Source organism: Portunus trituberculatus, chromosome 46 (genome assembly GCF_017591435.1).
Source record: "Portunus trituberculatus isolate SZX2019 chromosome 46, ASM1759143v1, whole genome shotgun sequence".
NCBI lineage: Eukaryota > Metazoa > Arthropoda > Malacostraca > Decapoda > Portunidae > Portunus > Portunus trituberculatus.
Window position 1 is genome coordinate 11,536,600 of NC_059300.1, and position 23,188 is coordinate 11,559,787.

Genomic DNA, 23,188 nt, shown 5'->3' on the forward strand with positions numbered 1-23,188 from the left:
TCACTGAATGATGGCCTGATAACTAATGCGGTGCGGGGCGAGGCAGGGAGGAACGGGGCGGGACTGGGAGGGACGGGGAGGGATGGAGAGGGACGGGGAGGGACGGGGGGGCTGAGAGGAGGCGTCTGACTGGTGTGAGATAGACGGCTTGGAGATATTAATTAAAGTCATGTATTCCACCATCCCTTACGTCACTGCCGCCGTCACTGTTGCCACCGTACTTTACTTCTACAGGAGGAAACTTCTCTTCATTACTCTTGGCTGTTTTTGGGGTTGTCTATCTATCAAGTCTAAATAAAAAAAAAAAGTCCTGCTCCTGCTATACTGTTTTGGGACTGCCAATCTAAGTTCTGCTCCTAGTGCTGTTTTGGGACTGTCTATCTATCTATCAAGTCATCATAAAGAGACAGAATCAGTGAAAATCAATAAGTGTAATAACCGAGAATCAGACTTGAGATTATGCAACAAACACAGCCAAAGAGGCAACAAAAGCAAGGTACCAGCTACTCACCCTGCCAGCACGGTCCACCTGGTTGAGTACCGCCGCGTCCAGCACTCCAGCAGCCGTCATCTCCTTCAGCAGCCTCAGCACCTGGTCCTCTTCGCCCACCCGGCACGCCACCAGCAGCGCCCCTTCGTTGTTGCCCTTCATCTTGTCGCCGCCGTGAGAGAAGTGAAATCCACTGATGAAAGGAGGGAGCTTCTTGTTTATGGAGGAAGAACTGCGGAAGGTGTTGGTGGGTTTGTCTCGGGTCTTGGCGGGGGTGTCCTTGTCCTTGTCCTTGGAGGGGGGCTTGTGTTGTAGAGTGGGGGGCTGAGGGTGAGCAGGTTTGCTCCGGTTTTCCTGGCCGCCGGTGTCACCTTTCTCCCGCTCCTGGTCGGCCTTGTGACACGCGCCTGTGTTCCCGATGACTGGCGCTTCTTTGGTCTCTGCTGCGTTAATCTTGATCACTGACGTTTCGCCGCTGAGGGGTTGCTTAATTACCACTTTATCGAGATTCGTCACAGGCTCTGATGACTTGCTGGCGAGCACGAAGGAGGTGAGAGGAACAATGATCTTGCCAGACTGTGACTTGCTGAGAGCCGCAGGGCCGCTGCTGTGGCTGGCTGCAGCAGGGGTCTCTTGTGGCTCCCGCTGGCTGCTGCCGCCTGAAGGTTGCTTAATTTCTACCTCGACTTCAGTGAAGTCCTTTAATGAAGGAGATTCTTTCGATCCGACTGAGTCTCTTTTGTTCTTCGTTAGGTATCCTGAAAATGAGTAAGACTGGTAGGTTTCAGTGTAGGCCTTTGCCGCGGCGCGAATGATCCCCGTCCTTGAGTCAGCCGCAGCCGCCCCGCCCACCAAGGGGAGTGGCCTGGTTGCCTCAGATACTCGGCTCTTTTCACTCGACTTTGAAAGCTGAGAATAGATTGAATCCCGCGAGGTTTGTGTGTCCTGGCTAAGGATGTGCTTCCTTTCGAGAGCAGCACCTCGGCCTGCTTCAGGGGGAGAGCTGGAGATTAAAGGTGAAGGATATTTACCCTCATTTATAACACTGACCGGGTGTGCTCGGCCAGGAGTCCTGAGCGGAGAGCGGCTTCGTCTCTGCTCTAAGATGGCAGCTGGTTCCCCGCTCCCTAGTGAGCCGGCGCGCACCAGCTGCTGCTCGTACAGAGTGCGGTGATCGTCCCCTGCACGGCGCCGCGGCTCAGGAATGTCGATCGTCGGCGTCCTTTGGAGAGGCGGGACTTGCCTGAGCTTATTGTAATCTTTCTTGAGGAAGTTGAATTCTTCACCCTCAGGCTGGCCGTGCTGACTCCTCAGCGGCAGGCCCTCCTGAGCGTCGCTGAACTGGTAGGGGATCTGTCTATGGTCATAATCTCGGACCTCCTTCTGTTGCTGTTGCTGCCGTTGTTGTAGGAACTTTAGCTGGTACTGAGGAACCGCGGTATCTTTGTCATCCTTTTGTTGTTGTTGTTGTTGTTGTTGTTGTTGTTGTTGTTGTTGTTGTTGTTGTTGCTGCTGCTGTTGTCGCTGCTCCTGCTGTTTCTTGAGGTCACTTTCTTTTTGCTGGGATAGTTGTGATTTTTTTAGAGAGTGAGTGGCAGCCGAGCCTTCTGGTGCCTCGGGTGTCTGTGGCTGCCTTCCTGGTTTCTGTACATTCTTCTGTGACTCCTGCTGGGGCGGCCTGGTCCTCGACAAATGCCCGGACGCACCTGAGTCTTCTGCCTTCCGCCGCTGATTGTCAGATTCGTCAGGTGGTTGTCGAGTTAGTGTTCTTCCAGTCGGACCTGGAAAAGAGACATCATTCGGTTATTTCAGAATACTTTGAAGAATATGACAAAAGTGAAGAGAAATATAGAAAAGCAGAAAAGCTAAAGAATTTCATCCCTCCCTCACATCCTGCGCCTTTCCAAAGACACCAGCTGCCAGAAGGAAGGACAGCTGGCCCTCCTAAGCCGGCTGAGGCCATGTCATATTCATGCATTCCCTCCGAAGTCACTACATTTCTTCTCGTGTGATTCAGTAAAGAGAAATATTGTATTACCAGCACCAATGTTTATGCAGTCTTATGGAAATTATCGTAATGGAAAAAAAAAAAAAAAAAAAAAAAAAAAAGAAAAACGGAATGTGAGATGAAAACTCGCAACAGAAATAACAGATGAAGGACAACACGACCTGCCGGTGACAATCGGAAGTACACACACACACACACACACACACGCGCACACACACACACACACACACACACACACACACACACACACACACACACACACACACACAAACACACACACACACGCACCAACACAGTGACTATAAGCTGCGTTATAAATACCCATTTGAAAAAAATCTTGGCTGCTGACCAGGAAAACAAGCGTCTGCCAATATAACCACAGAGACTTTGTATGTAATAGCTTTGCCTTCTGTTCCGCCCCCTCTCACTCTCCCTCCATCTTCTCTTCACCTCGTCCCACTCTTTTAACAAAAATCCTCTCCCTTTCCCCTCCCACGCCCTTCTAACCTCGTCCCATTTTCCCTTATAAAATTCCCCTTGTCCCCGTTTTCTATAAGGTGCATGACGTTCTCTTCTGATTCCTGTCAGCCATGTCTTGGTTTATTCTTTTCTTCAACAGTTTATTTATTTATTTATTATTTTTTTTCTGTAAGAGGGGTACTGGGCTAGGACTGAAAAAAAAATAATAAAAATGGTCCCCTAACATGTCAGTTCCTAAAGCAAATGGTCAAAAGAATTATCCAAGAGTTAGTTATAGGTAGGGGGAAATACAGAAGCAGGCAGGGAGTTCCAAAGTCAATTAGCGGAAGTGAAGGAAGATAGAGAATACTGGTTAACTCTTGGTTGTCAGTGCGTAATGCAATGAATACTCCTCAATTCCTCCTTTATTCCTCCTCCTCCTTCCCCACAATAATGTCACCGCTGAGTGGAGGGCACCGAGTCCACAACAATCCACACACAGACAGGCAGACAAGTGGGCGGCGCCTCTGTTAATGCTCACGTCTTATTATTGGTGCTCCTTTGTTCCTCCCCTCTCTCTCCTCTCCTTCCCTCGTCCCTCTTCTCCCTCCCTCTCATCTAAAACGATTTACGCAAGGCTTCCCTCACTCTGCTCTGTGTGTCTACCGTCTGCCCCGTCCCTCCAATGGCCCACATCTCCATCACACACGCACCGCTGCCTTCATTCCTCGCCGCCGCCATCATCAACACCATTACCCCCATTACCACCACCATCATTATGTCTATCTCTTCTTGCTACATTCTTGCGTTCTCTAGAGGTTAAGAACAAGGCATGAAAAGACCTGAGAAGACATGAGAACCGGAAGAATAAGACAAACAAGAGTGACGGGAAGATAAACCAACCAATTGTAAAGGGACAATTACAGTGGCGGGAGGACAACTAACACAAGACCATGGAAGGGCACAGCAAACAAAGGCGTTACCTCAGCTGGTAGAGAACAGATTAGACGGGAGGAACCACTGACACATAACAATTACAGTGACATGAATGCACAACACCATGGCAGCAGGACGAAACACACAGCTCCACAACTCAGCTAGCTACACAACACACTTGACGAAGGAACCACTGACGGCAACATAACAACACTCACACCAACGCATAAAGACCATGGCAGAGGGACAAAATATCCACAACTTCACAATGCAGCTGAAGAAAGAACAGCACCACGAGAAGGAAGAAGGAAAATATTGACAGAACAACCACACTGACGCAAAGCCACAACGTAATGATAGAGACAAAAACTGACAAGGCAACAACGGTAAGACACACAAGACGGGAGGACCACTGGTGTGAAATCCTCCCTGACTCACTGAGCAATTCCACGAGTCTGCCAGAGCCGCTGCGTGTGTAGCGGCGACCCTTCACTGCAAGCAAGACCAAGGCGAGGTGAAGGAGGGAGGGAAGGGAAGCCATCACAGCGTTGAGGGGGGAAAGGATAATGAAGATAAAACACTGGAAAAATGACTGAGAAGTGGATATCTGAAGTAAAATGTAAGTCGTATAAATAAATGTTAAAAGATATATTTGAGTGATGATGGTAATTTTATGGATTAACATTAAGAGGAATGGAAGTATCAAAATAATCAAATTAAAGTTGCTAATATTTTTTTTGCAAAGTAATAATAGCTTAATGAAGGATATCAAAGAAAATTAAAGTGTACATGTATAAATGAGGAAATGTAAACTTGTGCATCAGAATATTTGTAGAAAATGAAGTACAACACTGTGTATAAATTTGAATGAAAAAAAAAAAACAAAGTAGAGCACAATATATATCTTTCAAAGAGAAGTAAGTGAATATACAACAAAATACAACGGAACACTTACGGAAATGAAAACTGTGTGCCTGCAGGAAAAAAAAAAAAAAAAAAAAAAATCAACCAAAATCAGACAAAAAAAGAATTCAAATCAAATAGGTTATCCTAGGAAAACAAAACTAAGAACAACAGTTACAGTAAATGAAAATAAGAACAAATACTATTGGCAACTACACGAACAGCATAAGTTAGAGACAAACACTGTAAGAATAACAAAACAACCCGGTAGATATTAGCAAAACACTTCAAGGAGGAAATAAAGCATGCAATGGAAAAAAAAGAAAAGAAAAGGAAAAAGAAGTCAATGAACCCGAAAACTTGTCTGTGGAGAAAAAAACCCATGGAAAGAAGGAAATAAAACACGCAATAAAGTAAAAGGAGAAAAGAAATCAATAAACCTGGAAACTTATTAGAAAAAAAAGGAAAAACGCAAAGTAAAGATGATAATTATATGGTGAAAAAGAATGACACGAGAGAGAGAGAGAGAGAGAGAGAGAGAGAGAGAGAGAGAGAGAGAGAGAGAGAGAGAGAGAGAGAGAGAGAGAGAGAGAGAGAGAGAGAGAGAGAGAGAGAGAGAGAGAGAGAGAGAGAGAATGACCCCACTATATAAAAGAAATGATACAAAAGAATACTAGCCTAACCTAACCTCACCTCATCTCATCTCACCTGCTATAATACACAAGGGCTATTGAGACACGTGCCTGAAAATACAATCCCGGACTTTCCATCTAGTATAACGAACCGGTACGTGTCGCAGTAAAAGGGTTAACGAGAGGACACTGAAGGAGAGGGAGAAAACATGAAAAAAGGAAAAATTACATGTGGAAGTAAATTTTTAATAAGATATGAAAAAAAAGAAAAAAAACGATGCAGTTATAATTCTTGAGAGAGAGAGAGAGAGAGAGAGAGAGAGAGAGAGAGAGAGAGAGAGAGAGAGAGAGAGAGAGAGAGAGAGAGAGAGAGAGAGAGCGTAATGATTGGTTAATTTCAGTGTGCGGTGGGAATGGAATCAAATTAATCAAAACAAACAGGAATGCGTAACACGGGATAACAGAATCGGGAACAAGCGCCCCCATCACGTCTGCCCACCACCACCACCACCACCACCACCACCACCACTGCCACCTGCCACCACCACCACCACCTGCCACCACCGCTGCCACAACCTCTTCCATCTCCATCTCGCAACAACAATCCGCTAAAACACAAATATGGACGCGCCAAAAAAAAAAAGGAAAAGAAAAATGGTGTCACTTGTTATTATTATCATCATTATTATTATTATTGTTATTATTACGATTATTCATACTATATTTATTTTTACGTTCGCAAGTGAATGAAGGAGAGAAATGAATTAAACCCACGTTCGAGCATTACTTAAAAAAAAAAAAAACCCACGGAGGACCAAACACACACACACACACACACACACACACACACACACACACACACACACACGAGCGCGTATAAAAGACAAGCCACAAAACGCCAGTAGGTAAATGAAGCGAAATTATCCACAAACAGAGTAACGAAAGTGTAGAGTTCCCAGCGGAAAAGAACACCTGGAGTGATGGTTGGTGTTGTGTGGTGTGGTGTGGTGTGGTGTTGGGCGGGGACGGGAAGGTTAGGTTGGCGGGTGGGGCAGGGCAGGGCGGTTAGTTAATGAGGTTATCAGTGTACCAATGTGTCGAGGTGCGAATCATTAAGGGAAGCTCGAGAGACGCTTTGAAATTGTAGGTTAAATTCAAGTTGTATTACTGTACTATTGAGGAAACTTTAATTTGGAAGAAGGAATGTATAAAAGAAAAAAAAAAAAAACTGAAAACTGGAGAACTACTTTGATAGCAAGGAAAAGTGTTAATCCTCACATAAAAATATAAATAAATAAAAATAAATAAAAACTGATTGATTGACTGACTGACTGACTGACACACACACGCACACGCACACACACACACGCACACACACACACACACACACTCTCTCTCTCTCCCTCTCTCTCTCGTCGCCTCTCCTCAGCGTACCATTCACGGCTTGAACGGAGACGTGCGGGTCGAGATAGACTCGATTTCCGCCACCAGCGAAAACGCACCAATTGGCTCCTCGACTCCCGCCCTGACAGGCAAGAGCTTCCCCTTGATAAGGAAGTTTTCACGGCAACTTGAAGGCGGCGGGAAGGTCGGGAGGGGTAAGAGAGCAGCACTTCACGCTCCCACACTCTGTTCAAATGCGTGAATGAAAACCGTATATTCCAAGATTCGTCGGTGCCGGACAGACAGACAGACAGACAGAGAGACGGCAAGACCAGCAAGATAGACCGCAATATACAGTCATGTCGGCTGGACGAGCGATAGGCTGAGGGGAGGACAGGCAGTGGAGAGGCAGGAGACGGGAGGTACAAAATATCACGCCAGTTTCAAATATTGGATCGCGGCGCCGCTTGTATAACCGTATCTTCTTCAATATGTGCCTAAGGTGAGGGTGGGAGGCTCCGGGAAGGGCTGACAGTGGGGGAGGGGGGAGGGAGAAGGGGAGGAAGGACGCGCAGAGATGGCAAGGTGACGCGGCACAGCTGGTGATGAAGAAAAGAGGAAAGCAGTGACAATGATGGAGGTAGTGACTAGATGACGTGTGTGTGTGTGTGTGTGTGTGTGTGCGCCCATTATAGATTCAGTGAGCGGAGCGTAAAGGCAAAATACGACGTTATAGTAGAGAAATAAATAAAAGTGATCTTGAATCCATACCCCAATGTAAATCGTCCTTGAATCCACACACTTGCACGGCGCTCACACACTGGTGCACTGACATGTCGCTGCTGTTATGAACGATGCACTTACGTACTTTTTACTCTTCTCCGATCTTGCTTCTCCAATCTTGCCCACACTTTTACATCATTACTATTATACACAACATCGCAACTAAATCACACAGACCATTGGATGACTTCTACCGCCATAATAACCCTTCCCCCCTCCCCACACACACAAAAGAAAAGGATAAATGAATAAATAAGTAAAGTAAAGATGAAAATAAGAAGAATAAATGAAAATAGAAATACAAATAAGTAAACAGAATAAAATAAAGAAAAGTCAAAAGAATGAGGGAACATATATAAAAAATGTTACTAGAGAAGGCGTCTCAAACTTTATTCCACCTCATTTAGTGAATTCGTTCCCTTGCTGTCACCGTCCTCGTCTCCTCTTCTCCCTCCTCCTCTAGCTGCTCCTCTTCCTCCCGTCCACTCTTAACATAATGCGGATCAGATGCCTTTCCTTCCAAACACTCAGAATTATGTATAACTTCAACCAGGCTCCCTCTCCATCCCTCCATCCCCGCTCACACACACACACACACACACGTTTCTTGACGCCAGCTGCCACAGAACCAGTATCGACAATCCTTCGCTCTCTGCCGCGTTTTTACGAAGACGGACGACACTGGCTGTTATTGAGCTTATTCATCCCCTTCCGTGTCACAGTTTTCCAGAACCATTCACAACAAACTGCGGAGAAAATTGACACCAAAACTCTCACTCACAACTTTGGAAAGGACAGAAAAGGAGAGGAGAAGAGAGGAGGTGAAGGAGGAGGTGAGAAGCAAAAGATGAAGATGAAAACGGGGAGAAAGGAGAAGATGTAAAGGAAGAATAAAAAGAAGAGGAAAAAGGAGGAAAATAAAAGAAGATGGAGGAGGAAGAGGAAGAGGAAGAGGAAGAAGAAGAAGAAGAGGAAGAGAAAGAAGAAGAGAAAAGATAAAGGAAGATGAAAAGGAGAAGAGGAAAAAAAAGAAAAAATAAAGAAAAGGAAAATAACAAAAGCAAAGAGAGAGAAAAAAGAAAAGAAAAAGGAAATCCCTTCACGCCATACTCCATTAATTCATATCGACCAACTTTTACTTTCAACGCGATAAACTTGGGAAGGCGTGCGGGGTTCAGTGCGGTGGGACGGAAGAGGGAAGGGAGAGACGGGAGGAAGGGGTAACCGTTCATATCTCCCCTCCCTATGTAGCAGTTCTCCAAAGCCAATCTTCGTGCAACAGTGAAAACTCCTACCAAACACACAAGACCCATCGATATCTAAACAAACAGGAGCTGCGTGACTAGTTATACCTACTAAGGACGCCTGTCTTAACCCAAAGAGAGAGAGAGAGATGAAGATACAAAAGAAAATGAGACAAGAATAGACAAGAGAAGAAAGCAGGAAGGAAGGGAGAAAGGTAAAAGGAGAGATGGAGGAAGAATATATACATGAAAGAAGGTGCCAAGATACTGTCTCTTAGATCAGTGATGTAAGAATAGCGTGCAACTTATACAGGACAAATGAAACCTGTGTTCATGCGTGTGCTACATCTCCACTACTTTCTATTTAACCTCTTCAGTATCATGATGCGTTTCCATATTAATTTTGTTTTCTATTTGGTGATTTTATACAACTTCAGAAACTCATGTGAGGGATTAAAATAGTGAAGACTCTGGCCATTAATCTTCTGACCTCAATACACCCTTCCTAATGTCAATAAAATGGTTTAATCATACCCAAAACTCAAGGTAAAAATGTGTCCCAGTATTGAAGAGGTTAAGGTTACACAAGTTTCTAAATGGCTCTTATGGTGCTAGCAACAGATGAATAAGATTTTTACATTACTAACAGACATATTCTCGAAAACCTTACTAATCATCTGTGTAGCCTTTGAAGGATTGTTCGGGTGAGAGAGCCATTGAGTTTCTGAGTACGGAACATAAAAAAAATAGGGCGACGATTGTTTAGGAGTAGTATTGGTGTTGTGAGGGGAAACACATATCAAAACCTCGGCACAAAGGGAGCAGGTGTTACAAAGGCAGGTGTTACATGAGAAGGCGAGTATACAGACTTATTAATAAAAAAAAAAAAACTTGTTTTGTTCGTTGAAGACTGTGTGTGTTGAAGTAGTGATCAATTATGAAACAAAGGTATGTACTGTGAAGGTGTTTTGTATTAGCTTAGAGACGCTTACAAAAATAAATAGATAATAAGATATGTAATCAAATCAAATAAATAGATAAATATGGCACAACTATAAAAGAAAAAAAAGATACACAAAAACCACAACAACAACAACAACAATAACAACAACAATTACTACTACTACTGCTACTACTACTACTACTACTACAAATAATCACAATAATAAAGAATGAAGAGTATATGTACGCATAAGAATAAATAGTACTACTACTACTACTACTACTACTACCACCACTACTACTAATCATATGTAATAATAAAAAAATGAAAAGCATATGTACAAACACAAACACACAAAGCTAGAGATGCTATACAAGTGTCACATGAAGCACCACAAACAACTGCCTCATATGAAGGTCTATACTTAGGTGACGCAGCGGCATGGTTTCAATTAGGTTTTTCCTTCTGAACACGTGTATGAAACAGATCTGGACGGGTTTTCCTTTCACTCATATATTTTCTCAGTGTGGCTCGTGCTGCATGACACTTAAGCGGTTCAGGATGTGCTAAGTCTTGGGAAAGTTTCGTTCGTATCGGGACATTTCGTGCTTCACTAAACATACGATTGCTTCTCATGCATCTGTTTCCGTGCAGTGTAATCAGCCTGTTGGTTTCAATCTTTCTGAAATATTCCAGTGTTCAGAAGCTTTGTATTAACTTTCCTAATGACAGGGACTCTTTATTTATGACAATGGATCGTTCAGCAAGACTCCTGTCATTGGATTTGTTGGTTGGGGCTGTATGATTTGCGTCACCCTGCACTGGGCGCGGCCTGATGCAGCAATAACGTGAAAGGCAGAGATGGAGTGATGCACGCGCCACACGGAAAGACATCGCTGGAATTACAACCGATGTATAACGGTGAATACATGGCCAAGGGGACAGACACAGTGATTGCCATTATGGAAGAAGCAGAAACAGTGAATGTATGATTGTCAAGGTAACAGATCAATGTTTATACGACTAGCAAGAAAGAAGTGAATATTTGAGTGTCACGTGAGTAAAAAAACAGATGGCGTGGTTTTAAAGTTAATGAAACGGTGAGATTGTCAAGAGAAAAGACATAATATAAGATACTTGTATATATTATCTACAAGTATTTTATTCATCCACACAAGTCACCAGCTGTTATGACATTAGTTACTTCTGATAAATGTACTCACGAGTTATGCTTTGCTTTCTTAGTCCGGTTTTGTAATGCGGTAATTTTCCAGAATCAGACACCACCAGTTAATGATGGAAAGAATCTATAATGGTCGCAGTGAGATATTTCTACTTGATTTACGACAGGAAATCCATTTTTGTAAATGACATTTTCCACCAAGCTTTGATTAATGTCCTTGGGACTCGAGTCTTGAAAATTTTCCCCCTCAGCTGCGGAAGTGCGGGTAGTTAATTTTCTTGTCTTCAAAAACTGGTGATAAAGTTAGCCATGCGGGGTTGAGCGTCGCGGCGCCAGGACCGGCCATGCAACACCCTCACTCAGTACTGTGTTTACATTACCATTAGCTACCCGTGCCCTGAATGTATACAGTCCATGTTGTGTATATCTAGATAAATGTATATAGTGGGTAGTAGGGAAACACAAGCTGATGCATAGGAAGAGTACAGTACTTTCCTTTGCATCAGCCTGTGCTTCCCCACCACTCACTCGACACAGCTCATAATATGGAAAACCAAGAACATAAGAGAACCCGATACAACAAGTGAAGTTACAGAAAACCCGCCATGCCTTCACGTGGCAATTCCTGTACGAACCACATCCATCTTTCATCCACTATTTCCACCTACCATTCTCATCCATAAACTTATCAAACCTACCTTTAATCTCTTCATGACGCGTTTTCATATTCAATCTGGTTACTATTTAGCGATTTACTACAGCTTCAGAAACATATGTTGGGATTAGAACAGTGAAGACTCCGGCCATTAATCTTCTGACCTCCATAGACCTTTCCTGATGCAAAATAAAATGGTCTAATCTTACACAAATCTCAAGGTAAAAATGTGTCTCAGTACTGAAGGGTTTAACGCTCCCTAATGACACAACACTAACTTCATTACAGAGTCTACTCAATTCACCAACAACCATTAGAGAAGCAGACAGAGATTACTCAAAGATACCACCTGTCATCGGAAAGCACACAATTTTCTACATATAGGATTAAAATACTGTACGAAATACGACACAAAAACGGTTTACATCTACAGTGACATAACCAGTCCTCATAAAGCGCACAGTTTCTAAAAAGAGGAGAGGAAAGGAAGGGTAGGGTGTTAATCTACCCACACACAAACGTTCATTCAATTATAACTACACACTCCTACGTCATGCATTACACATAAACCTTCGAAACCATTATTTTTTTGTTTATTTACATATCGAGAGAGAGAGAGAGAGAGAGAGAGAGAGAGAGAGAGAGAGAGAGAGAGAGAGAGAGAGAGAGAGAGAGTACATTCATAATTCAGCTCATTAATAGATTTCCTTTAGACTATGATATGCTGGTCCCCTGAGAATAAAACTAAAGAAAGAGAAAGAATAATAATAATAATAATAATAATAATAATAATAATAATAATAATAATAATACTAGAAAAAAAGAAAAGAAAACTTGCTATCTAATGAAACCAAGTACTAGAACCACGATAAATAACTCCAGGAAACAAGACAATTCGTGAACGTCGCTAAAATTTACAATAACAAGAGGAAAAAAAACCAGTCAAAACAAGAGCGTTATTTCTTCTATCTTTCAATACCATAAAGAAAAAGAACTCAAGGAAATGCAAGTGAAAATAAAATCTTTCGTTCTCTCTCTGTCCTACCACCCCCACACAATCCTTCCTTTTCTTCTTGTCGTTTTAATTTATTTGTTCCATTTGCTTTACGTTATCCTCCTCTTCCCTCTTTCCCTTTAGTTAGTTTTCGTTCTCCTCCTCCTCCTCCTCCTCCTCACACTCCTTCTCTCCCTAAGTGCGTGTCGTGGCCCCTTGCAGCTTGTTCCTCTCTCTCCGGAAGGCTCTCCACGAATGCTGGTTTAGTCAGAGCGGTCAACTTTTTATCGGCTTCGCATTTTCAGCGCAGCTCATTCTTCCTCCTCCTCCGTCAGCGTCATCGGCAGGCGGGGAAGGAAGGAATGAAGGAATTGAGTACCTCTCGGTTAGAGGAGGAAGAGGAGGAGACGGGAGCAGACGAGAGAAGGGTAGAGAGAAGGAAGAGGAGGAATGATGCTTGGAGTAGGAAGGAAGGAAAGAAGAATGTTACGGAGGGAGGGAGGGAAGGAAGGAGGGATGGAAGTGATAGGAAGAAGATAGGAAAAGAAGGATGGGTTTTGGAGTAGAAAGGAAAGAAGGAAGAGAGAGAAGGAATTAATGAGAGAATGAAGAAAGAAAAGAAGAAAAGAAATACAAGTCATAAACGAGAAGAGAAGGAGGAAACTTTAAGGAAGAAATGAATGAGTAGCCTCTAAGCAGGATGGAGTGAACGAGGAAGGGAATGAAAGGGGGAAGGAGAAAGGGAGGGAGGGAGAGAGGGAGGGAGAGATATAAGGAGACCAGATGGGAGGAGGAGGGATAAAGAAGGGAGATATGAGGGGAGGGAGATAAGGAGTAGAGATGGGAGGAGGGAAGGTAAAGGAGGGAGAAGGAGGTAAAGAGGCGAGATGGGAGGATGAGGAAGAGAGAGGGCGTATGTAAGGTGCGGGTTAAGGAGGGATTTTTGGAGCGATAGACGGGAGAGGAGGCATGAAGTGGAAGTAGAGGGAAACATTCGGGGCGTCTTGCAGTGAAAGGCATCGAAGAAAAGAAAGAAAAATGGTTAATGAGGGAATAGGAAGCCAGGCCTTTAATTCATAATGCAGGAGAAATTTATATCAAGAAAACATGCTTTCACCGCCACGCCAAAGACAAAGGGAAGAGAAAATTCGTTTATAAAAAACAATGGACTCGTTTTTTAAGAAGCGGAGGCACCATGCTGTTAACTCCGAGAGAGAGAAGAAAGAGAGAGAGAAGAAAGGAAGCGCAAAAAAGTTCTCAGCTGAAATACAAAAAGGTTCCAAACATTCTAAAAAAATAATTCAAAGAGACGAAACGAAAAGGGAATGGAATGGACTTAAAACACACACCAGCCATGAACACCAGGACGGAAGGTGCCGCTGCTTGGTGTAATGTAAGGAAGAAAATAATATATATATATATATATATATATATATATATATATATATATATATATATATATATATATATATATATATATCGCTCTTGGTGTAGTGTGAGGAAGTAACACACACACACACACACACACACACACACACACACACACACACACACACACACACACACACACACACACACACACACACACAGACACACAGACACACACACACACGACAAGACTAGAAGTAATGGGTTTAAGGTAGATGAAGTAAAAGCAAGAGGGAGGCGGGGAGAAACAGGAAGAAACTGCATGGATTGGACTCGGTAATCACGTTGTTAGTGCCGAGTCAATAGGAGACTTTAAAAATAGATAGGTTTATGGGTAAGGATAATGGACGGATACACGTAAGTATGTTATATATAGACTGTCACTTATAAGGCTGCTGTCATCTTGTAACTTCCTCTATATATGTTCCTACACTACCATTACCTCGCATTTTAATTTAACCCCTTTAGTACCAGGACACTTTATTCATATCTATTCTGCTTACTTTTTGGTGATTTTAAACAGCTTCAAAACCTTACGTGGGGATTAAAATAGTGAAGACTCTGGCCATTAAACTTCCGACCTCCATAGACCCTTCCTAATGTAAGTAAAATCGTCTTATCACACGTCCCAGTACTGAAAAAAGGTTAAGGGAAGAGAGAGGAGAGATGAGGAAGAGAAGAAAAGGGATGGTTGATAGAGATGCAGCTTTTCTTATGTATTAAGTACGTACCATGCATTATTTGTCACGTATTGGTGTACCGTCTCACTGTAGTTTCCCGTGTGTTCATATATTCTACCCTTACCTCGCAAGTTAAGGGAAGGGATGAAGGGAGACAGAAGGAAAAGGAGGACAGAGAGGTGACGCAGTATGTTTTAAAATAGAAACTGTCTTCTTGTACCTTCCACGGTGTTCACAAGTTCACTATCGTCATTACCTTAAGCGTTAACGGACTACAAAGGGGCGGGAAAGACTTGTATGCTAAATAAAGAAGAGAGAGACAGAAGAGGATAGGAAGACACGGGGACGCAGTATGTTTTGGAATCGAAAATGTTTTCTTGTACCTTCCACTGTGTTCAAAAGTTCACTGCGTTTATTATCTCATGTGCCAATGTGATCAAGAGAGAAAGGAACGCCTCGCATGGTAAGAAGAAGAAGAAGAAGAAGAAGAGAGAGAGAGAGAGAGAGAGAGAGAGAGAGAGAGAGAGAGAGAGAGAGAGAGAGAGAGAGAGAGAGAGAGAGAGAGAGAGAGAGAGAGAGAGAGAGAGAGAGAGAGAGAGAGAGAGAGAGAGAGAGAGAGAGAGAGAGAGAGAGAGAGAGAGAGAGAGAGAGAGAGAGAGAGTGTATAAAGATCGTTGTTGAGGAATCCGAGATGCAGGAAGCAGTTCTACAGATGACGTCAACCCATTACTGTCACATGACCGGCGGATGGACTGGCACACCCCGCTGTCTGCCCTCGAGGAAAGGCTTCGATAATGGCACCGATAACGATCCTGCAGACTTGAGTTAAGATTCACGACAGCCGAGTCCCCGTCACTGCATCTTTATCTACCCAGCCATCCTCCTCCTTGTCGTCATCTTCCCTCGCCTCCTCTACTCCGTCTTGCTGCATAGCCTTCTTTCCCATCAATGCGTGTTTAGTCAAGGTTATCTTTCTCCTTATCACATGATTTATTTGATTTTCTCCTCCTTCTACGTCTTTCATTTTCGTTCTTCCCTTTCTTCTTGTCGTTTTCATCTATCTGTTCCATTTGCTTTACGTTATCTTCCTCTTCCTCCTTTCCCTTTACTTAATTTTCGTTCTCCTCCTCCTCCTCCTCTTCCTCCTCATCTTCCTCTACTGTAATTATATAAGGAATCAAATATAGCATTAATAGGCAGAACCAGTTAAAAATACCCAGTCTCCAGCTACTTACTAAGAAAAACACACTTCCTGGAGTCAGCAACTTGACAATAACCTTCATGACACACTCCACTCAGCAAACACCATCAATTGCCTGCAGTACCCGTGGTCAGGGACGCTGCTCAATGGTTCCTCCAGCAGCTGGTCACTCGCCGCTTCGATATATTGACACAAGCGGCCAGTACTGATCCTCCCCACCACGGTCACCGCCACGCGAGCCTCACCAACCTGAATCCTTGTGACTTGACTCGCTGCTCGATGCGGTATGCGGCGGTGAAACTCCCTCCCAACGATTATTCTCTCTTTGATTTACTTTCTTCTATCTGAACTTCTTGTGTTTGTTTTGGGTAAAGTTTGCGTAAGGGAATGTCGTCGCGGTTCAGTGTATAGTCTCGATTTAAACTACTCCTCTGTTCCTTGATTCAATTTTACTTGTTCTCGTCTTCTGCTTCTTGATTCTCTCTCTTTCTTCCTATGAGAATCTTAACTGTTTAGTCTTCTCAGGTGGAAGTTTGCGTAACGGAGTGTCGTGTCGTTCTGTACTGGGACGCATTTTTACCATGAGTTTTGGGTGTGATTAGACTATTTTATTAGCATTAGGATGGGTCTATAGAGGTCAGAAGATTAATGGCCGGTCTTCACTATTTTGATCCCCACATGAGTTTCTGAAGCTGTATAGAATCACCAAATAGTAAGCAGAATGAATATGAAAATGCGTTTAAGTATCAATTAACGACGTAAACCCATCCTTTATTTCTTCATAAACTTTTCAAACAATTCCTTGATTTGACTTGCTTTCTCCAACCTGAACCTCTACGCAGTATTTGTTCATGGGAGGAAATTTCACGGTATATACTCGTAAACCGACGACACAAATTCATCCTATCTTCATTTAACCCCTTCAGTACCGTGACGCAATTTTATATTTATTCTGCTTACTATTTGGCGATTTTACACAGCCTCAAAAACTTATGTGGGAATTAGAATAGGGAAGACTCTGGCCATTAATCTTCTGACCTCCAAAGACCCTTCTTAGTGTAAATAGAATCGTCTAATCACACCCAAAACTCATGGTAAAAATGTGGCCCAGTACCTAAGAAGGAAAAAATACAGCTGGGACAACAATAAAAAATATGTTAATGTTGGTATCTCTCCATTGGTGTAGTCATTCAAAACACCCTACAAAAAAAAAAAAAAAAAGAACACACACACACACACACACACACACCTTCCTTTCCTTCGCAGTATGATGGTAATAGTGGTGATGGTAGTGGTGGTGGTGGTGGTGGTGGGGGTGGCTAGCGTGAGGGTTCTGCAGCGCGATTAAGTTTGGCATGTTAATTAGCGCGGCGCACACAAAGCCGAGTGTTGGGGCGGCGCGGCGGGGCTTGTGTGCCTACAGAAGGGGAACAAAAAAGCTGCTTAAAGAACTGAACCAGAGTCGTTGCGGAGGAAGAAAGGACACGGCAGAAAATAGAGGCACGTATAAAGGCGGGGAGGAGGAGGAGGAGGAGGAGGAGGAGGAGGAGGGAGAAAGAAAGCAGCACTCATGAAGGGTGAGGTGACCTGAAGGAGGGAGGAAGGAAGAAGGTAAAAGGGCGGTCTTGATGGAAGTGACAAGTGTGCGAGGAGGAAAAGGAGGAGGAAGAGGAGGAGGAGGAGGAGGAGGAGGAGGAGGAGGAGGAGAAGAAGGAGAGAGGAGGAGGAGGAGGAGGAGGAGGAGGAGGAGGAGGAGAGGAGAGAGAGAGAGAGAGAGAGAGAGAGAGAGAGAGAGAGAGAGAGAGAGAGAGAGAGAGAGAGAGAGAGGAAGGAAAGAGGAAGATGAGGAGAAATGGGACGAGGAAGAGGTAGCGTGAGATGAGGGAGGGAGGGAGGGAGGCTGGGGTGGGGATGGGGGTGGGGGTTGGGGCATGCCGTTGTGTGCCAGTCAGCTGATGGGGGTAAACAATGGAGGCGGCAGGCGGGAGGTGCACAGGAACGCACTATCTAAATTAACCTGCCACCACCTGCAACTCTCCCCGCCGCGCCATGCATCTCAGTCACACCTGCCCGCATGAACCAGCCGGAATTAATATGCAAAACTCTCACACCTCAACGACACTATTGCCTGTAAATTAGTTTTTAATTATAATCTCTCTCTCTCTCTCTCTCTCTCTCTCTGGTAATTACATGGATACAGGAATGAGAGGAAAAAATATTCGTGTATGTGTGTGTGTGTGTGTGTGTGTGTGTGTGTGTGTATTACGTGGAATGCCGCACACACGTAACATTTCCTCAATTACAGGCAGTTTGTCTTTAACCCAAGTTATACGAGTAACATGAACTGAGCATTTACCGAATGTCTGAGCCGGGCAGGTCAGGGACACACACACACACACACACACACACACACACACACACACACACACAGAGAGAGAGAGAGAGAGAGAGAGAGAGAGAGAGAGAGAGAGAGAGAGAGAGAGAGAGAGAGAGAGAGAGAGAGAGAGAGAGAGAGAGAGAGAGAGAGAGAGAGAGAGAGAGAGAGAGAGAGAGAGAGAGAGAGAGAGAGAGAGAATGAGCCGGTATCTCATCAGGATAATGAGAATGCAAAGTTTAGTGTGGGTCATGTTGGGGGACGAGGAGGGTGGAGGAGGTGGAGAAGGAGGGTGGAAGAGGTGGAGGAGGAGGGTAGAGGAGGAGGTGGCGTCAGTCCCTGGGCTTGCTAGTGTGCTTGGGGGTGGGTAAGAGGGTGGGGATAGGATGAAGCTGATGGCTGGGGAACGGCCTTGGGGGAGGAGGGAAGGAAGAGGGGCGGGTCTAGCAACACTATATTGGATGTAAAGTTGAAAAAAATACAGTTATTCTATTCTCTGTAATGAATCTGTGACAAATCAATGGCGAGAAACAAAGGCATAAATGAAAACAGAACAATAAGAACACTGATTCCGTAATGAAACACACCCACACCCACCCACCCACACACACACACACACACACACACACACACACACACACACATCACAATCATCCCTCAGCCTCACAAACACCTTAAGAACAATCAATATCCATATTCTCCAGGTGTATCCAAACTTTCCTCACGTCCCCACGGCTGAGAACGAAGCAAACTCGCACGAGGCAACGAGGAACAACACAAGCCCACAAATCCAAGGTACGAAAGTAAGAACGTGTCACTCCCCTCTTCCCTCTACACATCAGCTACATTTCAAAAGCCTTAATTGAAGAGACGCAGGTTTCAATGGACGTTTTTATGACTTTAGACACATATTAAGATTTTATCAACTACAAGAGTATGAACGCGCCATTATACTCCTCTCTCCACATATCGGCTACATTTCTAAAGCTTTAGTTGAAGAGAAGCTGGTTTCAATGAACGTTTTTATGACTTCAGACACATATTAACAACGTTTTCATCACTTCAGGCATAATTGCAAAATTTCACCAACCACATGAGTAAGAACGTAGCATTGCACTCCTCTCTTCACACATCAGCTACATTTCAAAAGGTTTAGTTGAAGTGACACAGGTTTTAAAGGACGTTTCTATGATTTTAGACGCATATTAACAAGATATCACCAACCATAAGAATAAAAAGATGACATTATACTTCTCTCTTCACACATCAGCTATATTCCAAAAACTTATATTGAAGTGACACGGATTTTTAAAGGGTGTTTCTATGACTTTAGATACATATTAACATGATTTCTATACTATGAAAAGGAGAAACACTCTTAAGAACCCGGCTGATCATCTCTGTGGCCCTTGAAAATAGCTGTGGTAAGAGTAGCAGAGCGTTTCAAAACACTGGCCTTGGAACAAATATCAGTATTTTGCCTGCCAATCCGATAGACAGAGGCTGGTATTCTCAAACACTTCTGCGCTTCACCTCACTATTTCAAAAGGCTTTATTTGAAGTTACACGAGTTTTTAAGGTGTTTTTTCGGTTATACAGTTAGATTGAGGAGATTTCTACATTATTAAGTGAAGTAACATTCTTGAAAACTCCGCTAATTATCCCTGTGGCCTTGGAAAATAGTCGTAGTGAGAGAGCAAAGCGTTTCTGAATACGAACCAGAGAGCGACACTTGGTAAGACCTCCTCTCGCGGCGCTGGTAACACTGCAGAGGGGCGAGGTCACGAGGGAGGGGAAGACGAGGAAGAGACACAGGAACTAAAAGGTTACAAGAGGTCACGGCCGAACTGGAGAGGTCACAAGGGGAGGGTACAAAGTGCATGAGGTCAGCCAGAGAGGGGGTCAGATCAGGCCACAGCGAAATTCGGAAGGATTGGAATATGAAGTGAATTATTGGGAGGTGATGAAAGGGAGAGATGAATGCGCTATTTTGTTTCCTTTTTTCCTTTTTCGTTTTTTTTTTTGGTGTTCGAGGTAGGAAAAGTGATGATGAAATTTAGTGGTGAAGGTAGATTTGTGGTGAGTTTTTTTGTTTTTCTGGCTGGTGTTGAAGGTAGGAAGTGATGGTGAGGTGTGATGATGAAATTTAGTGGTGAAGATAGATTTGTGGTGAGCTGCTTCCCTTTTCTTTTTCCTTTTTTTGTGGTGTTGAAAGCAGGAAAAGTTACGGTGAGGTTGTGATGATGAAGAAATTTACTACTGAAAGCAAATTTGTGGTGAGTTGGTTGTGGTGATGAAGAAAGTTACTATAGTTATGATAAAGTTATGGTGACGTTGTAATGATGAAGAAATATACTGGTGAAGGTAGATTTGTGGTGATGAGAAAGTTACTAGCTATGGTGAAGTTATGGCGGTGAGGAAAATAAAAAGCGTAATGAAGTTGTAGTGATGATGTTATGGAAAAGATATTAAGGAACTAACACGATTACCAGAGAGAGAGAGAGAGAGAGAGAGAGAGAGACCGACCCTGATTCCTAACCAAAATACTCTTTACGTTATAATCTCAAACTAAAGAAAAAAACAAACAAATGAATAGAAAGACAAATCAATAATCACCTTTCCTTCACTCGAAACCAAAAAAATAAATAAAAATGAATGAAAAAAAAAAAAAGCAGGAAAGAAATAGACATAACAAATACACTAATTAAAAAAAAGAGAAGATAAATAAATAAATAAAAAAAAAAAAATGACGAAACAAATAAACTAGTAATAAAAAAAAAAGTCGAAGATGAATAAAAGACACAATACACTTAATACCATATGTAGGGGAGGAAAAGTACATAGTTTCCTCCTCCTTTTTTCCTTTGACCTTTTTTTCCTCTCGATCCTCCCCTCCTTTTTTTCCTCTGACCTTTTTTCCCTCTCGATCCTCCCTTCCCTTTTTCCTCTGACCTTTGTCGCCTCTCGATCCTCCCTCCCTTTATCCTCTGACCTTCTTTCCCTCATGATCCTTCCTCCTTTTCTTTCTCTGACCTTCTTTGTCTCCTCTCGATCCTCCCTCCTTTTTTTCCTCTGACCTTCTTTGCCCCTCTCGATCCTCCCTCCTTTTTCCTCTGACCTTCTTTGTCTCCTCTCGATCCTCCCTCCCTTTATCCTCTGACCTTCGTTCCCTTATGATCCTTCCTCCTTTTTTTTCTCTAACCTTCTTTGTCTCCTCTAACCTTCTTTGTCTCCTCTCGATCCTCCCTTCCCTTTTTCCTCTGACCTTTGTCCCCTCTCGATCCTCCCTCCCTTTATCCTCTGACCTTCGTTCCTCATGATCCTTCCTCCTTTTTTTTCTCTAACTTTCTTTGTCTCCTCTCGATCCTCCCTTCTTTTCTCCTCTGACCTTCTTTGTCCCCTCTCGCTCCTCCCTATGTATATTCCCAGGGGTAATCTTGTAGCAGACGCATTATCTTCCCTATAACTCGAAGTAAGCAGAAAAATGGCGGGCTTCAGAAAATTGGGGGGAAAAAATCTTGTGTGTTGAATATGAGAGGAGGGAGGGAGAGGGAGAGGGAGAGAAGGGAGAGAGAGAGAGAGAGAGAGAGAGAGAGAGAGAGAGAGAGAGAGAGAGAGAGAGAGAGAGAGAGAGAGAGAGAGAGAGAATATCAGAAGCGACTCGTTAATAATCCGTCACAGTGTCACAATCCTACATGGGGCACGCACACACACACACACACACACACACACACACACACACACACACACACACACACACACACACACACACAATCAGCGGGAACAGATTAATTACAACACAAAATTTTCCACCACGATAACTCCTCCTATATAGATGCGCTATAGATGGAACCTTGTACTCTTTGAAATCAACCATCAACATCCACCAACAGTTACTATACCACACATCTTCAGCCCACATCTTCCCCTTACCACCCACACCCACACACGAACTACAGTGAAGGCTTCCCACACTGCCACCAACGCCCCTTTCATCACTTCCCCTCTCTTCCTCTCCCTCTCCCTCTCTCTCTCTCTCCTAAATAGATAGCAGTCCTTCCTGTCCCTTACAACTTAGATCACCTCCCCTTCCGCAGCGATTCATCCGAGAAGGGACGGTACACTAATTAGCAATATCGACCTGACCATTATGAGGCTCGTGTGTGTGTGTGTGTGTGTGTGTTGTCCTACTCATCACCACCTAATGTATTTCTTGTTCCCGCATCTCTCCTTCCTCGCAAATGATTAATAGAACTTTCACGCGCGCTGCAAACTTTCTCTCTCTCCATTTGACGATTTCTTCTAGCAGAGCAGCCTTCCTTCCACCTTTCCCTCGCGCTCTTCCCCCTTGAAACCCTCGCAACTTTCTCTCAGCATCACGAAATCCTCTGAAGCACCCCATAGTCCATTGGAAACCCGCCCCCCTCCTCCCTCCTCCCTCCTCTTGCTCCCCCTGGATATCTTTACAGGTTGGTCCCGGAGGCAGAATTAAAGCAGAACAGTGCCCGGACCCAGCCAGCGGACCCAACCTTTAAAGCTACGAAGCCGAAATCTGGATGCAGTGTACCAGATAGCGACAGCCCCTCCCCAAGCCAGGATCACGGACAGCTAAGCCCACAAGCCCCTGCAGCTCCATAAAGAAAAGGTGCTGGGAGTTTTAATGCATTCAGAGCTATTGATTTTGCTCTTTTTTTGCCTTGTTTATGTTTCCACAGCCACGCACAGTCTGCCCCGCCGCGAGTTTGTTTTATCCCCACGTGTTGCGTCTGTAGAGGCTTCCCTATTCAGAAACACTATGCTCTCTCACCTCGACAATTTTCCAAGGCCACAGAGAAGACTAGCAAGGTTTTCAAGACAGTTTCTCCTTACGATAAACTAGAAATCTTGCCAAT

General features: G+C 43.8%; 1 protein-coding gene across 5 annotated transcripts in view; it reads right to left on the reverse strand.

Moving 5' to 3' along the window:
* LOC123520305 (ankyrin repeat and KH domain-containing protein mask-like) overlaps positions 1 to 23,188 on the reverse strand; it is a 228,090-nt gene that overhangs the window by 16,509 nt on the left and 188,393 nt on the right. For 3 of the 5 annotated variants that reach the window (XM_045282502.1, XM_045282505.1, XM_045282503.1), the window contains 2 exons: positions 4,332 to 4,385; positions 512 to 2,271 (listed from right to left, as the gene is read on the reverse strand). In XM_045282502.1, the coding sequence (XP_045138437.1) occupies positions 512 to 2,271; positions 4,332 to 4,385 (1,814 nt within the window). The remainder of the gene's footprint in view (positions 1 to 511; positions 2,272 to 4,331; positions 4,386 to 23,188) is intronic. The other 2 variants (XM_045282504.1, XM_045282506.1) reach the window with 1 other exon arrangement.